The 17,717-nt window shown below is 45.3% G+C and overlaps 1 protein-coding gene across 7 annotated transcripts in view; it reads right to left on the bottom strand.

Annotated features, from left to right (window-relative positions):
* Window positions 1-17,717, bottom strand: part of LOC137420571 (peroxisome proliferator-activated receptor gamma coactivator 1-alpha-like) — a 186,777-nt gene that overhangs the window by 114,189 nt on the left and 54,871 nt on the right. For all 7 annotated transcript variants that reach the window (XM_078772533.1, XM_078772532.1, XM_078772531.1 and 4 more), the window contains exon 2: window positions 9,937-10,110. In XM_078772533.1, the coding sequence (XP_078628659.1) occupies window positions 9,937-10,110 (174 nt within the window). The remainder of the gene's footprint in view (window positions 1-9,936; window positions 10,111-17,717) is intronic.

The following is a 17,717-nucleotide window of genomic DNA, read 5'->3' on the forward strand; positions in this document are numbered from 1 at the left end:
AGGGCCGTGACGGCCACGCCGACTCTCGCCCGTGTGTCCGAAGCGGCGAAGTACTTGTCCGCCTCGGCTGCCAATGCTCGGGGTTCAGTTAGCCCGGTCCCGGCCAACGTGAGGTGAAACTGCGCTGGAAGTTGGCGACGGAAAAGCGCCCAGAATAGAGAACCGGGGGCTTCGTCGCCCAACAGTGACAGCATATGGTCCATTCGGACCGACGGGCGCGTGTCACCGAGCTCGGGGAGATCCAGGAGGCGGTCGGCCCGTGCGTCGTCCGTGAGGCCGAACGTGGGTAGGAGTAGCCGCTTGAGTGCCTCGTACTTGTGGCTGTCCGGTGGGTGGCGAAGGACGGACACAACTCGAGCGGCCGTGCCGGGCCCGAGGGAGGCGACGACGTGGCAATAGCGCGTGTCATCGCCGGTGAGGCGCCGAAGCTGAAATTGGGCTTCGGCCTGGACGAACCAGACTTCGGCCTGAGCCTCCCAAAATTCGGGAAGTTTGATGAAGTTGGCCATGGCAATGGCGTCGCGTGTGGAAGGATCGCTCCGGCAGATCCAACGTCGAGGGGGTCACCAGTAAAGCGCGGCGTTACGCGCGCTGCTTGCGAGCAAGGAGGAAGCGGACAAGCGGTAACTTATAAGCGTCTTTATTTCAGGAGCTCACTGTAACACTGGCGCGCTCCGGGCTGCGCGCCCGGTGTATATCATGAGGCCACGCCTACCCCTCGGGCGTGGCCGCCGCCCACTTGGTGCGCGGAATGATGTCACCACGCCAGTGGGCTTTTGTGTCCGCCACAACGTCATAATTCGACAGGGACAAAACTTAGTCTGATCAGTTTGAAATTTATTGAGCATGATCTATGCAACAATTATATTAGAGAATAGAAATTTATGATGTCATCGCTTACGTGGTCTGACAGCCATGTTGGATCAAAAAAAAGAAACGTTCAAAAAGAACAGTTGGCTCGCAACAAGTCGACTTCGCAGGGTAAGTATTCTATGAATGCCATCTAGTTGTGTGTCTGCAGTTTTATATCCAGCATGTACTCACTGACATGTACGCAGTTTTCAATTCAGCATGGACTCACTAATTTGCGTACACAGTTGTACATCCAGTATTGCCTGACTATTATGTACGCAGTTTTAAATCCAGAATGTATCACTAAGATGTATGCAGTTCTAGATCCAACATGGATTCACGACTATGAACACAGCTTTAGATCCAGCATGCACTTACTACGAGGTATGCTGGTTAGATCCAGCATGGACTCACTAATATGTACGCAGTTTTAGATCCAGCATGTACTCACTATTATATATGCTAGTTGTACATCCAGTATGGACTCACTATTATGTATGCAGTTCTAGATCCAGCATGGACTCTCTAATATGTACGCAGTTATGAATCCAGCATGTACTCACTATTGTGTATGCAGTTCTAGATCCAGCATTGACTTACTAATATGTAGGCAGTTATAGATCACAAATTTGCATATGCTAGTTGTACATCCAGTATGGACTCACTATTATGTATGCAGTTCTAGATCCAGCATGGACTTGCTAATATGTACGCAGTTTTAGATCCAGCATGTACTCACTATTATGTATGCAGTTCTAGATCCAGCATGGACTTACTCATATGTACGCAGTTTTAGATCCAGCATGGACTCTCTAATATGTACGCAGTTTTAGATCCAACATGTACTCACTATTATGTATGCAGTTCTAGATCCAGCATGGACTTACTAATATGTACGCAGTTATAGATCAAGCATGGACACACTAATTTGCATATGCTAGTTGTACATCCAGTATGGACTCATTATTATGTACACAGTTCTGGATCCAGCATGGACCACGAATGTGCGTACGCAGTTGTACATCCAGTGTGGACCGCACCGACGCACAAGCAATGTCCGCTCTCTTTGATTCACAAAACAATTGGTCTATCTGTGCCGTTCAGCTGTTTCTCTCCACAGCTAATGCCCTTGGCCTAGGGTACAGGGATTGGGCTCGGGCTATAAATGAACTTTGATATTCAGCTTCTAGTAACAGATCACAGGCCCAGGTCACGCGAGTTCTTTGTGCCAATGTACGTGGCTTTTAATTCCATATCTGGAAAAGTCTGTGTGAAGTGTTCCTGAGGATATCGGAGATGTCTGCTGCCAGGAAAATCACCTTTTCTGTTGAGCACAATAATTACACAGCTACCATTTTCATTATTACTCACTCTTAATAAGCAGGATTCATAACATAATATTTCATTTATCGTTCATACTATTATTACGTTCCGTCATCTTTGTTATTTATAGTCTGTAGTATTACTGTTAGAATTATTCTCATTATTATTTTTGACATCAAGTACTGTTTTTACAATGATGATTATAAATTTCCATTCTTTAACACAAGCAAATTAATGATTTTTTGTATACATGGTCGAGGCTCATGGAAGAGCTAGTACACTGAGCACATCAGTACGTAAGAGGACAAAATCAACAGTAGAGAGACAATTGGAGTCAGGGGGGGCACCAACAGCAGAGTTGAAGGCTAAGATGGAGGGAGGCTTGGACAAATAATGGTCGTGAGAAGGAATGAGGAGGGCAGGAGAGGATGCGTAGGGTGGAGAAGATGGACATACAGAAAGAAACTCTCAGGAGAGAAAACTGGAAATTTTGAAGGAGGAGCGGGGTGGTGTCTGAGAGGGGACAGGGGCGAAGGGGTTAATGGGTCACATGATTTTGGATTGGGGATGATCTGATATGGTGAACAACTGTCTTTGAAGATGTGGAGAGCAGAACGAGATTGAAGAGAATGTGGGAATTGGTTCCACCGGTGGGAAAAAAGAGGAACAAATTAGTGGATCTGAGCAGTGATGCTGGAATTTGGGAGTTCCACCGGAAGTGGGTTGATGGTGGATTTAATGCTAATTTTGTTACCTCAGCCACCGAAAGTGGATGGAGTTTGTGTTTTCACCTGTTTGTCTGTCTGTCTGTCTGTCTGTAAACAGGATATCCCAAACAATTGTGGACGGATCCAGCCGAAATTTGGTGGAGAGGTTGGGTGTGTGATGTGGACGACACGATTATATGTTGGTGAAGATGTGGATCGAGATCTGGATCTAAGGATTTTTTTAAAGTGATTCTTCACCATTGAGAGATCGGGCAAAAAACAATATATAGCACGATATCTCAAAAAGTTACGGACGAATTTGGATGAAACTTGGTGGACAGGTTGGGTGTGTGACAAGGAAGAATTGATTCAACATTGGTGAAGATCCAAATCCGGATCCAGATAAGAGAATTTTTAAATTGTTTCAGTGATTCTTCACCATTGAGAGATCGGGCCAAAAACGATGTTTAGCACAATATATCAAAAAGTTGTGGACGGATTATGACAAAACTTGGTGGATCAGGTGGTTAGTTGACACGAACACGCCGATTCGATTTTGGTTCAGGTCTGAATCCAGATATGATGATGATATGATGATGATATGATGATGATATGATGATGATATGATGATGATGATGTGATGATGTGATGATGTGATGATTATATGATGATGATGACGATAACGATGACGATGATTATGATGATATGATGATGATGATGATTATGTGCTGCTGATATGATGATGTGATGATGATGATGATGATATGATGCTAATGATATGATGATGATGATGTGATGTGATGATAATGTGATTATGATGTGATGATGATGGTGTGATGATGATGATGATGATGTCAATGTAGATTGTAGAGTGTCCTCGGGCAAAGATGGCGTGTTTGCCATCACATTGCCTTTCTATGGCAGGTACACATGGATAAGTTTGTGGTATAGACGGGATGTGGGGGGTCGTCACTACTCTCCGTCCCTCTTCTGACCTTTGGGGAATTCACCCACTTCCGTCCGTGCTGTTGGAGTCGACTGGACTCTCATCCACCAGATGTGCAGAGCCATCATCCATTTAAACAGCATGGCTGCAGACCGTTACCTTGGTAAGGAGGGCTGCCAGGTACTACACCTTGCCCACAGGTGAGCTGGGATTATGCAAGGCAAGGGCATCCATCTCCCTGAGGTATCAGAAGACACCCGCACACCCGTGATCTAGCCTATCAGTGGACACGAAACGTAACCTGTTCAGCCAGACAGAGGTATGCTCCCTACCGAGTGCTGTTCTAGTTAATACTGCGACGACTGCTATTCCTACCAATAATAACGCAGAGCTAGACTTTATGGTATTCCAAAGATCTTTACTGTCCCCCGCTAAACCACTAATGCAGACACAACGTCCAGTTTAACGTCAAGTCCATGAATGCCTCATCCTACCTGTGAATCACCAGGAAGGAAGTTTAGACCTGGATCGGGATTCACACCTAGGCTAGCCAGAATGTACATACCTCTAAACCTATCACGTCAACTCGTTACTATTACGATTATTGATGTCCTCACTATCATTAATATCAATATCGTTGTGATGACGAATATTATTATTGTGCATCCACACGTTCTTACATCGTCACCAATATTGTTTGGTTTAACGTTGTTATTAATATTATGATGGGCATTATGAATGATGCGTCACAGTCAGTTTAATTATTCGGCACACATTATCTCGGATGATTTAAACGAGTGAAAAATCATGACGGGTTCAAAATAGACCCGCATGGAAAAACGGAGGAGCCACGTTCGTATCGTGCACATTATGGATTACATCAGTGGTGTACAAGCCAAAATTAGCTCTTCCTTTCCCTGCGGTGCCGCCTGCATGTGGCCGGGCACCTGGCGTGGGGCCACCGAGTGGGTGTCGAGCCAGAGGAGGGCGAGGGAAGGGGGGGGCTGGCGAGGGCTTACGCACACACGGCTCGTATCACCGGCCCACCGCACCTTGCGAACGCCAGGTGCGCGGCTCTTTGGCCCGCACCGTTCCGCACCGCTCGGAACCCAGTACCCAAGGGCTCGGGGACTTTACACAACATTGGGCCGCTGGTGCTTGAGAAACATCCCTCGACTGCTTTTTGCAACTCAACATAAATGGCGTAGGACGTCCTTGTCGCAGGAATGACCGTTACGTGGAAAGACGCGGACATATAAAAGAGCGCTTTGGTGCATAGAATTGGACAAGGTAACTCGGACATATAAAAGAGCGCTTTGGTGCATAGAATTGGACAAGGTAACTCGGACATATAAAAGAGCGCTGTGGTGCATAGAATTGGACAAGGTAACTCGGACATATAAAAGAGCCCTTTGGTGCATAGAATTGGACAAGGTAACTCGGACATATAAAAGAGCGCTGTGGTGCATAGAATTGGACAAGGTAACTCGGACATATAAAAGAGCGCTTTGGTGCATAGAATTGGACAAGGTAACTCGGACATATAAAAGAGCGCTTTGGTGCATAGAATTGGACAAGGTAACTCGGACATATACAAGAGCGCTTTGGTGCATAGAATTGGACAAGGTAACTCGGACATATAAAAGAGCCCTTTGGTGAATAGAATTGGACAAGGTAACTCGGACACATAAAAGAGCGCTTTGGCCCATAGAATTGGACAAGGTAACTCGGACATATAAAAGAGCCCTTTGGTGAATAGAATTGGACAAGGTAACTCGGACAAATAAAAGAGCGCTTTGGTGCGTAGAATTGGACAAGGTAACTCGGACATATAAAAGAGCTCTTTGGTGCATGGAATTGGACAAGGTAACTCGGACATATAAAAGAGCCCTTTGGTGCATAGAATTGCACAAGGTAACTCGGACATATAAAAGAGTGCTTTGGTGCATACAATTGGACAAGGTAACTCGGACATATAAAAGAGCGCTTTGGTGCATAGAATTGGACAAGGTAACTCGGGACGTATAAAAGAGCGCTTTGGTGCATAGAATTGGACAAGGTCACTCGGACATATAAAAGAGCCCTTTGGTGCATAGAATTGGACAAGGTAACTCGGACATATAAAAGAGCGCTTTGGTGCGTAGAATTGGACAAGGTAACTCGGACATATAAAAGAGCGCTTTGGTGCATGGAATTGGACAAGGAAACTCGGACATATAAAAGAGCCCTTTGGTGCATAGAATTGGACAAGGTAACTCGGACATATAAAAGAGTGCTTTGGTGCATAGAATTGGACAAGGTAACTCGGACATATAAAAGAGCGCTTTGGTGCATAGAATTGGACAAGGTAACTCGGACATATAAAAGAGCGCTTTGGTGCATAGAATTGGACAAGGTAACTCGGACATATAAAAGAGCCCTTTGGTGCATAGAATTGGACAAGGTAACTCGGACGTATAAAAGAGCGCTTTGGTGCATAGAATTGGACAAGGTAACTCGGACATATAAAAGAGCGCTTTGGTGCATAGAATTGGACAAGGTAACTCGGACATATAAAAGAGCGCTTTGGTGCATAGAATTGGACAAGGTAACTCGGACAAATAAAAGAGCGCTTTGGTGCATAGAATTGGACTAGGTAACTCGGACATATAAAAGAGCCCTTTGGTGAATAGAATTGGACAAGGTAACTCGGACAAATAAAAGAGCGCTTTGGTGCATAGAATTGGACAAGGTAACTCGGACATATAAAAGAGCGCGTTGGTGCATGGAATTGGACAAGGAAACTCGGACATATAAAAGAGCCCTTTGGTGCATAGAATTGGACAAGGTAACTCGGACATATAAAAGAGCGCTTTGGTGCATAGAATTGGACAAGGTAACTCGGACGTATAAAAGAGCGCTTTGGTGCATAGAATTGGACAAGGTAACTCGGACATATAAAAGAGCCCTTTGGTGCATAGAATTGGACAAGGTAACTCGGACATATAAAAGAGCCCTTTGGTGCATAGAATTGGACAAGGTAACTCGGACATATAAAAGAGCCCTTTGGTGCATAGAATTGGACAAGGTAACTCGGACATATAAAAGAGCGCTTTGGTGCATAGAACTGGACAAGGTAACTCGGACATACAAAAGAGCCCTTTGGTGCATAGACTTGGACAAGGTAACTCGGACATATAAAAGAGCCCTTTGGTGCATAGAATTGGACAAGGTAACTCGGACATATAAAAGAGCCGTTTGGTGCATAGAATTGGACAAGGTAACTCGGACATATAAAAGAGCGCTTTGGTGCATAGAATTGGACAAGGTAACTCGGACATATAAAAGAGCACTTTGGTGCATAGAATTGGACAAGGTAACTCGGACATATAAAAGAGCGCTTTGGTGCATAGAATTGGACAAGGCACTCGGACATATAAAAGAGCCCTTTGGTGCATAGAATTGGACAAGGTAACTCGGACATATAAAAGTGCCCTTTGGTGCATGGAATTGGACAAGACCTTGAGAGCACCAATTCCACACACAAACCACTTTGGGAGCTTTGTCTGGCCATTCCCAACAAATAGATCAATGTGAGTGCGACATTAAATTCTGAAATGTTCTTGTAGTATCTCCCTACCTGGCTTTATTAAGCAGAGTCAAGGAAAGGTAAATGAGAAAATCATCAACAAAAGACACAAACGGACATCGAGAAACCTCTTTGTGCCCTTCACTCGTCGTACAAAAGGTCTGTTGCGGAACACTTAATCAACAAGGAAATATAGTTTGTTAACCGGGTTTGATAGTCCTGAAAATCTATGGATTTGTCATACGAGTGTACAAAGGAATAAAGTGACAAGAATGTGGTACGGGCGTGGTGCTGCAGTGCGGTCGGAATCCAGACTGAGTGCCAGATGCGAGCGAGGGTGGCAGCAGGATGTGTGGCATCAAATTCACAAAAGCAATCTTGTGGTTATCCATTTGTTGGGTTGAATTATAAAACAACTTTAAATTGATTTTCGAGCCTGAGCCAATCAAGGACAGAATCAATCATTCGCACAAACTAAATTCGCACAAGTTTGAGATCCATGTTCATCCTTGTCTAACTGCACATACTCTTCAGAGGCCTAATCGGACAACTAACCAGATCAGACTTGAGTTGGTCTGCAGTCGGTGTAACCCTCAAAATTGAATCCCAATAACATCCATTCCTAATGGCCTGTTCATGTCACCATGTGAAACACTGGATCATGTTGCGAGGAGCCCTGGTTCAAATCCCACATACTGTCGTGGCCAAAAATATTGGCACCCTAGCACTTTTTTCAAATAACTCACAATTTTCTCTAAAAAATAAGTTAAACATTGACAAAAGTATTTGGTCCCCACAATTCTTTATTTCACTGTTAATATTACAGAACCTTTGTTTTTGATTCAGAACTTAATATATCCTTTTAAATCAGAAAATAAAAAGAAATGACATTGACAAAATCATTGACACCCAAGACTTAATATTTGGTAGCACGGACTTTGGACAAAATAACTGCAGTCAAGCGCTTCCTATAGCCATGAATGAGCTTCCTGCACCTCTCTATGGGCAGTTTGGCCCACTCTTCTTGTGCAACTGCTCCAGTTCTCCCAGATTTGAAGGGTTCCTTCTCCCAACTGCTGTTTTCAGATCTCCCCACAGGTGTTCAATGGGATTTAGATCTGGACTCATCGCTGGCCACTTCAGAACAGTCCAGCGTTTTGTCTTGAACCATTCCTGGGTGCTCTTTGAAGTGTGTTTGGGGTCATTTTCCTGCTGCAAGACCCCTGACCTTCGATGGAGACCCACCTTCTGAGACTGGGTTGAACATTGCTCTCCAAAATGCCTTGGTAATCTCCTGATTTCATGATGCCATGCACACATTCAAGGTACCCAGTGCCAGAGGCAGCACAGCAACCCCAAAACATCACTGAACTTCCTCCATGTTTGACTGCAGGGAAGGTGTTCTTTTCTTTGAAGGCTTCATTTTGTTTTCTGTAAACATAGAGATGATGTGCTTTACCAACATGCTCTAAATTGGTCTCATCTGTCCACAGGACATTCTCCCAGAAGGATTTTAGCTTGTTCAGGTGTGTTATGGAAAACTCCAGCCGGGCTTTCTTATGTCTTTCTCTCAGCAGTGGGGTCCTCCTGGGTCTCCTACCATAGAACCCCCTTTCATTGATTTGGTGACGGATGGTGCGAGTTGAAACTGTCGTACCTTGTGTCTGAAGGTCAGCTTGAATCTGTTTGGCAGTTCATCGAGGTGCTTTCTCCACCACTCTAACAATCCTTTGCTGCAATCTTCAATCAAGTTTTCTTTTGCGGCCATATCCAGGGAGGTTGGCTACAGTGCCATGGGCCTTAAACCTCCTGATAACATTGCAGACGGTGGACACAGGACCATCAAGGTCTCTGGAGATGGACTTGTAGCTTTTAGATTGTCCATGCTTGGCTACAATCTTGTGTCTGACCTCCTCAGACAATTCTCTGGTTTCCTTTCTTTTCTCCATTCTCATTGCGGTACACACAGCGACGCAAAACGGCAGAATGACTCCTTTTCCCCATTCAAACTGGTTGAATGAGTGATTTTTATATTGCAGGCACCTGCAACTCACCACAGGTGAGTTCAATTCCAAAGTAAAGGAGAATCGCCTGCTTGAAATCTAATTATTTATAACAACTTCTAAAATGTGCCAATAATATTGTCCGGGCCATTTTAGGATTTGTGTGTGGAATAAGCTAAGATTTAGTAATTTTTTCAGCTTTTTCTGTTTTGTTCCACTGCAAACCAAAGAAATACAAATGTTGATACCAAAAGATTTTTTAATTTCAACAAATTTTCAGAAGAAATGGTGCATTATTTGACAAAAGTGCAAGGGTGCCAATATTTTTGGCCACGACTGTACCATATGTATTTTTCATGTATTTCCTGTCTGGACATGTACACCAGTGTCTACGTGCAGTTCATGTACAAGTTCACACATGAGCCTTAGATCAGCCCAGACATTCCTCTCTTCCCTGAAGTTGTATCTTCTGCATTGTCCTCCTGAGGCTTCCGTCACTCTCACTCATATTAGACACACTCAATGGTAGCTCCTTACCGGAAGGCCTGTGGCCTGCTCGCCGTACCACTTGAGTTCCCCAAAGAATCCATCAGCATCGAGCTCGTTCAGGTCCAACTCTGGCAGCTCCAAGTCTGGCAGATCAGAGATGAGATCCGACGCCAGGTCGGTTGGACAGCACAGAGGCTGGTCGTCACCAAAGAGGGCACCGGCCTGCGGGAAAGAAGAGTGAAAGGAGGTGAGCCTTGAAGTGAGGACGGGAGTTGCAAATCTCTTTTAAAATGATTGACCAAAGTATTTTTCCCCGAAATTACCCGACATTTTAATCGAAGCAGTATGATAAGAGAGGCAGACAGACAACAATGGAAGGGAGTTGCTTCAGCTCTTTCACGAGCCTCGATTCTGTATACAAAAAAAAAGAAGAAAAAAAAGGGAAGCTCAGAAGACAGGTTGGGAGATACAGGTAAGTAGCATCACTGGTGAGTACGCTCAAATTATATTTTCCAAAATGTTTAATATATTTGTGGTGAATGATTGGAAACAAGCACAAAAAAAGAACCAATATATATATATACATACATACAGTATACATCTAAATAAATAAATCAACTCCTCCCAAGCTCTTCCAGCCAAAGAAAGCTGCATCACTGCAACCATGAAACGCTATGCAAAGTATAAGCCCTTTGCTGTTTCAAACTCTTCCCAGAGTCCCCTCCACAGCTGTAACAACATTTACACATCGTACACACAAGAGAAGCCCAATGATACCCACGTGTGTGTGTGTGTGTGTGTGTGTGTGTGTGTGTGTGTGTGTGTGTGCGTGTGTGTGTGTGTGTGGCTTTAGACTGCCCATTTGGCTTCTCAGGAAATGTAATCACATGGTTATCCACTTTCTATGTGGTTACTTAATATGTGCTATTGCAGTTATCAATGAATCAATCAACCTATTTGGTGCTTTTCATTTAAAAACAAAAATCCCAAAGTGCTTTAAGAAGGAGGAAGTGGAAATAAAAGTAAAAAATATCTGCAAGACGCAAGGGTAATAGGATTTCAGGTAATGAGCAATTATTAGTGAAAATAGGAAGAGGCCGACGAGGGGACCGGAGAGGGGGACTTAAAGCGATGATAATCCGATGCACCTGCCTCTTCCAGTTTGCACAAGGTAGGTTGTAGTAAATTGCCTATACGCTCATTTCAATGGGTTGTCTGAGACATCAGCATCATGGCTGTGGTACATTGAGATATCCGCATCATGGCTGTGGTACATTGAGATATCCGCATCATGGCTGTGGTACATTGAGATATCAGCATCATGGTTGTGGTACATTGAGATATCCGCATCATGGCTGTGGTACATTGAGATATCAGCATCATGGTTGTGGTACATTCAGACATCAGCATCATGGCTGTGGTACATTCAGACATCAGCATCATGGCTGTGGTACATTGAGATATCCGCATCATGGCTGTGGTACATTGAGATATCAGCATCATGGTTGTGGTACATTCAGACATCAGCATCATGGTTGTGGTACATTCAGACATCAGCATCATGGCTGTGGTACATTGAGATATCCGCATCATGGCTGTGGTACATTGAGATATCAGCATCATGGTTGTGGTACATTCAGACATCAGCATCATGGCTGTGGTACATTGAGATATCAGCATCATGGCTGTGGTACATTCAGACATCAGCATCATGGCTGTGGTACATTCAGACATCAGCATCATGGCTGTGGTACATTCAGACATCAGCATCATGGCTGTGGTACATTGAGACATCAGCATCATGGCTGTGGTACATTGAGACATCAGCATCATGGCTGTGGTACATTGAGACATCAGCATCATGGCTGTGGTACATTGAGACATCAGCATCATGGCTGTGGTACATTGAGACATCAGCATCATGGCTGTGGTACATCGAGACATCCAGATTGTCACAGAACGTTGACATTCATGGAGGACAATAGTCAGTGTTAATCCGACATTGCTGAGTAACGGAAGAGTTTGTTATTTACGAGTGTGTGTGTGAGAGTGAGAGTGAGTGAGTGAGTGAGTGAGTGAGAGAGAGAGAGAGAGAGAGAGAGAGAGAGAGAGAGAGAGAGAGAGAGAGAGAGAGAGAGTGGGGGGAGAGGGGGAGAGAGAGTGGGGGGGAGAGAATGGGGGTGAGAGAGAATGGGGGTGAGAGAGAGAGGTGGAGAGAGAGGGAGAGAGAGGGTGGGGGGAGAGAGAGGATGGGGGGAGAGAGAGAGGGAGAGGTGGAGAGAGAGAGGGAGAGAGAGGGTGGGGGGAGAGAGAGAGAGTGGGGGAGAGAGAATGGGGGTGAGAGAGAGAGAGTGGGGGAGAGAGAGTGGGAGAGAGAGAGAGGTGGAGAGAGAGAGTGAGAGAGAGGGTGGGGGGAGAGAGAGGGTGGGGGGGAGAGAGAGAGGGTGGGGGGGGGGAGAGCGAGAGAGAGAGAGAGAGAGAGAGAGAGAGAGGGGGGGGGGGTAGAGAGAGGGACAGAGGGAGAGAGGTAATGACGTCACAGAGAGAGATGTAATGAGGGTTCAGAGTCACAATCAATCAATGTCGCAAGGTGTGGCAAACACATAACTTCGAGGACCAATCAGGCGGGGTTACCAACATTGCCTCCCTGATGGTCGTTATTTTGCCAGCTGGGTTCTTTTTTTTTTTAACCGACATTCCAGTATTTACACAAATTCTTGCTTCTATAACCTGAGAATCCAAGCCCTTAACACTGCAGCCGTAAACTGGATTTGAATCCGCAACCTCTGGAATGCCTGGTGTTGTTATAGCCTGGTGTTGGCTTAGCGGTTAGGGTGCTGGTTTGGGATCCTAGGATCCTGGGTTCGAATCCCGGTTGATCGCTGAATTAACGCCAGGGGGGTTGACTCAGCCTGTCATCCTTCCGAGGTCGGCAAATTGAGCAACCAGCATGCCTGGGATGAATGATCCCGGTGTGTACCCCGATTTAGAATAGGTACACCGTATCCCTGCGCATCGTAAGAGCGTGACCAAGGGTTGGCGTCAGGAAGGGCATCCGGCCATAAAAACATTGCCTCAAACAGGGAACCATGATTGTCATGGGGCCCGCAAGGCTAACCCCCGCTCTAGCGGGGAAAATGGCCGTAAAACGATCATTCATTTTCATTCAACCTCTGGAATGCCAACCCAGGGTCCTCGAGGCCAATGGTGTTCCCAAGGGTCTAATCTGATCATTCATATCTCGAGGTGTCCCATTGAGCAGGTCTTAATCTACTCGTCATGCTAATGACATGCACGGGATGTAATACATTCTTATCTGTCCACATTTCCTCTTTTTTCTTTTTCTTGGTCGCTCTTCACCTGTTTTACCTTTGTTCTTGGTGTCACTACCAGTGAAGGTTTTATTTTTTACTCCCCTTACATTCACGACTTCGTTCCATTTTTAAACAAACGTTCTGTTTCCACAAATTTCACATTAACCATTTCTGTTCTGCTGATGAAAATCAATTAAAGCAGAAAGGTGCTGTTCAGTACTCTGGTGCTTATGTGAACATGTGATAAGACACGTGACTTTTACAAAAAAAAACCTTTGCATTGTGGTCCACGTTCGTGGTTTGTTGGAGATGTCTCTTTGCACCTTGAAAACCTTTTTCTTCTGACCCTTCATCACCAACCATGTCTCACTGAATCTTCCTCACTAACTGTCCTCACTGACTGTCCCTCACTGACCCTTCCTCACCAAACATGCCTCACTGACCTTACCTCACTAACACTTCCTCACCGACAGTGACTACCGCTCACTCTGTGATCAATACTCACTAACTCTTCCTCAATAACCAGGCCTGACTGACTCTTCCTCACTAATTGTTCCTCACTGGCCATGCATCACTACCCGTTCCTCACTAACCGTTCCTTACTAACTGGTCCTCATGGCCCATGCCTCACTAACCGTTTCTCACCGGTGATGCCTCGCTTACTGTTCCTTACTAACGGTTCCTCATTGGCCACACCTCACTAACCGTTCCTCACTGATGCGACCTCACTAACCATTCCTCACTAACCGTTCCTTACTAACTGTTCCTCCCTGGCGGTTCCTCACTAACCATTCCTCACTGAAGATGCCTCTCTAAACGTTCCTCACTGGTGATGCCTCCCCAACTGTTCCTCACGGATGCCTCACTTACCGTTCCTCACTGACCATGCCTCACTAACCGTTCTGCACTGACCATGCCTCACTAACCGTTCCTCACTGATGCCTCACTAACCGTTCCTCACTGATGATGCCCCACTAACCGTTCCTCACTGATGATGCCTCACTAACCGTGCCTCACTGACCATGCCTCACTAACCGTTCCTCACTGATGCCTCACTAACCGTTCCTCACCAATGCCTTACTAACTGTTCCTCACTGACCATGCCTCACTAACCGTGCCATATTGATGTCTCACCAACCGTGAGGATGATGCCTCACTAACTGTGCCTCACTGACGATGCACCACTAACCGTTCCTCATTGATGATGCCTCACGAATCGTTCCTCACTGACCACGCCTCACGAGCTGTTCCTCACTGATGCCTCACTGACCGTTCCTCACTAATGCCTTACTAACTGTTCCTCACTGACCATGCCTCACTAACCGTGCCTCATTGATGTCTCACCAACCGTTCCTCACTGATGATGCCTCACTAACCGTGCCTCACTGACCATGCCTCACTAACCGTTCCTCGCTGCATGCCTCACTAATCGTTCCGCACTGACGGTGCCTCACTAACCGTTCCTCATTGATGATGCCTCACGAATCGTTCCTCACTGACCACGCCTCACTAACAGTTCCTCACTGATGCCTCACTAACCGTTCCTACTACTCGCTCTCTCCAATCAATCCTCACTGAATGTTCCTCATTTCCAGTGCCTTTCTCTGTCTCTCTCGCTTTCTTCCGCTCTGAATGTCTGAATGTCTCTTACCGATTGCACTGAACTAACGGCTCCTCTTTCTGTGCTCCTCTTCCCAGCCAACTCTACCTACGCCGACAGAAAACATCGACGGTATCACCTGTTCCAGTCTGACAAAGCACCTGCTTTTATTTCCCGTGCCATCCATTATGAATGAGCGCAACCCATCCGGCCGAGACGAGACCACAGTGTCATCGCAACCGTCACACACACGATACCGAAACACAAATGGACGCAATGAAAGCACCAACGAAAACGTGTGCAGCACTCGGTCCAAACCGTTAGCAAAAGAAATCAAAACACTTTTAAACTGCCAATCATTTTGACATTCCAAAGTAAAAACAATTCCTCATACCAGTTCCAACAGAACCTCCATCTGTATTTGTCGCTGCAGTTTTAGAGACACAGAACCTGGTTCCAGGACTCCGTCTCACTGAAACTAACAAATGGAGTTTCCACTCAACCTTCAGGCCTACCTTCCCTTTCCCATGCAAGTACCCCATTCAGGCCCAACTATTACCCTCATCCTATCAACACCTCACCCACCTCACTCCCAGCTTCCAGGGAAGCAAACCCCGCCCCGGCCACCATTCTCTGTCGCCTTTAGTTTCTCCGAGCGAATGGAGGCGTGCGATGACCCCCACCCAAACGTCTCCCACCCCGAAACCTCCAGCCTTCTGGAGACAAGGCAAGGACTTTCCTAGGGCACGAGGTTTGTCTGCCAGCAAGCAAAACACAGCTCCAGTGGGTTATTACTCCACAGGCCACAGTTCACATGAAACGACACCTGCCCTTCAAGTAACGTTGTAAGCTAGCTTTCCTTCAATGGTTCATTAAAGCTTCCCATGACCCTGTAGGCCTAGGTCTACGACATCGCCGAATGAAGGTCCATTAAAACTTCCCACGACCCTGTAGGCCTAGGTCTACTACATCGCCTAATGAAAGTCCGTTTAAACTTACCACGACCCTGTAGGCCTCGGTCTACTACATCGCCGAATGAAGGTCCATTAAAACTTCCCAGAACTCTGTAGGCCTAGGTCTACTACATCGCCGAATGAAGATCCATTAAAACTTCCCAGAACTCTGTAGGCCTAGGTCTACTACATCGCCTAATGAAAGTCCGTTTAAACTTACCACGACCCTGTAGGCCTCGGTCTACTACATCGCCGAATGAAGGTCCATTAAAACTTCCCAGAACTCTGTAGGCCTAGGTCTACTACATCGCCGAATGAAGATCCATTAAAACTTCCCAGAACTCTGTAGGCCTAGGTCTACTACATCGCCGAATGGAGGTCCATTAAAACTTCCCAGAACTCTGTAGGCCTAGGTCTACTACATCGCCGAATTATGTGCGTCTGGGCCACTTTGGGTGATTTGTACTTTGTACACGAGTCCACAAATCCATCAGTAATATCGCAACAAATAACTTATTATAACCTTGGTTAACCCAGTGAACGGCTGTCCATACTCCTGTTGTTGTAGTACATGAGATGGTAAAAGATCAATCAAGATGAATCAATGATCAAGAATCAAGATGTATATCAATCTGGTCCATCCCTCCACGAATAACGTGCAAACTCCTTGTGAATGGTGAATGAACGACCCAATGAATATGAAATGTTTGGCATTAAAGTCGCAACTATCCCCAGAAGAAATCTCTGATGCCCAAAGGCCTAGGCAATTATTCAAGGATAGATAAAGACAATGCTGTTTGTCTTACATCCAGAACGGATGGATTTTTCCTTGCTCTACAGTGGTCAGACAATCAAAAGATAAACTCGTGACAATAGCTTTCCGTGGAGGAAATATTCAACGATTTCGTTTTTATGTCATTCTCCAAATCTCACCTCGTCTCAGCGAATTTGGCACAGTGTCTACCTGCGTTCACTGCAAGGGAGAGGGCTTTCATTAAATGTAATAAACACGGGAGGATATCACTAAATAACCATGTTCTTCGTACATTATCTGAGACTACATGAGAGGAGACGGGCAAATGAGAAAAATAATGCAGTAGACAGGTAAACTAGGGAAAGAATGTCGGAGATAGGTAAACGAGGGAAAGAATGTAGGAGATAGGCAAACGAGGGAAATACGGTGGGAGACAGGTAATTGAGGAAAGAATGCAGGAGACAGGTAAGTGAGGGAAAGATGTGAAAGTAAGAATATTTAAAACTTACAGCTATAAACCTGAAAATTATAAATCATTGAATGCGCCAGTTATAAACCCACCACTTGTAAACCTGCTCGATATCAACCTGCCAGATATAAACTTCCTCGATACAAACGCACCAGCGATAAACATGCCCGTTATAAACCTGCCAGTTATAAAATGCTTGTATAAACCCGCCAGTTATAAACCCACCACTTGTAAACCTGCTCGATGTAAACTTGCTCGATATCAACCTGCCAGATATAAACTTCCTCGATACAAACGCACCAGCGATAAACCTGCCCGTTATAAACCTGCTAGTTATAAAATGCTTGCATAAACCCACCAGTTATAAACCCGCCAGTTATAAACCCACCAGTTATAACCCTGCTCGTTATAAACCAGGAGGTTATAAACCTGCCAGTTATAAATCCACCAGTTATAAACCTGCTCATAATAAACCTGTTTGTTATGAACCTGCCAGTTGTAAACCCACCCATTATAAACCCACTTTTTATAAACCCAGCAGTTGCAAATCTGCTCATTATAATCCTGTCAGTTATAACCACACCGGTTATAAACCTGCCCATTATAAACCTGCCAGTTATAGATCTACCAGTTATAAACCTGCCCGTTATAAACCAGCAAGTTATCAACCCGCCAGATATAAATCCACCAGTTATAAATCCACCAGTTATAAATCCACCAGTTACAAACCCACCAGTTA

Source organism: Myxine glutinosa, chromosome 2 (genome assembly GCF_964187855.1).
Source record: "Myxine glutinosa chromosome 2, kmMyxGlut1.1, whole genome shotgun sequence".
NCBI classification, from domain to species: domain Eukaryota; kingdom Metazoa; phylum Chordata; class Myxini; order Myxiniformes; family Myxinidae; genus Myxine; species Myxine glutinosa.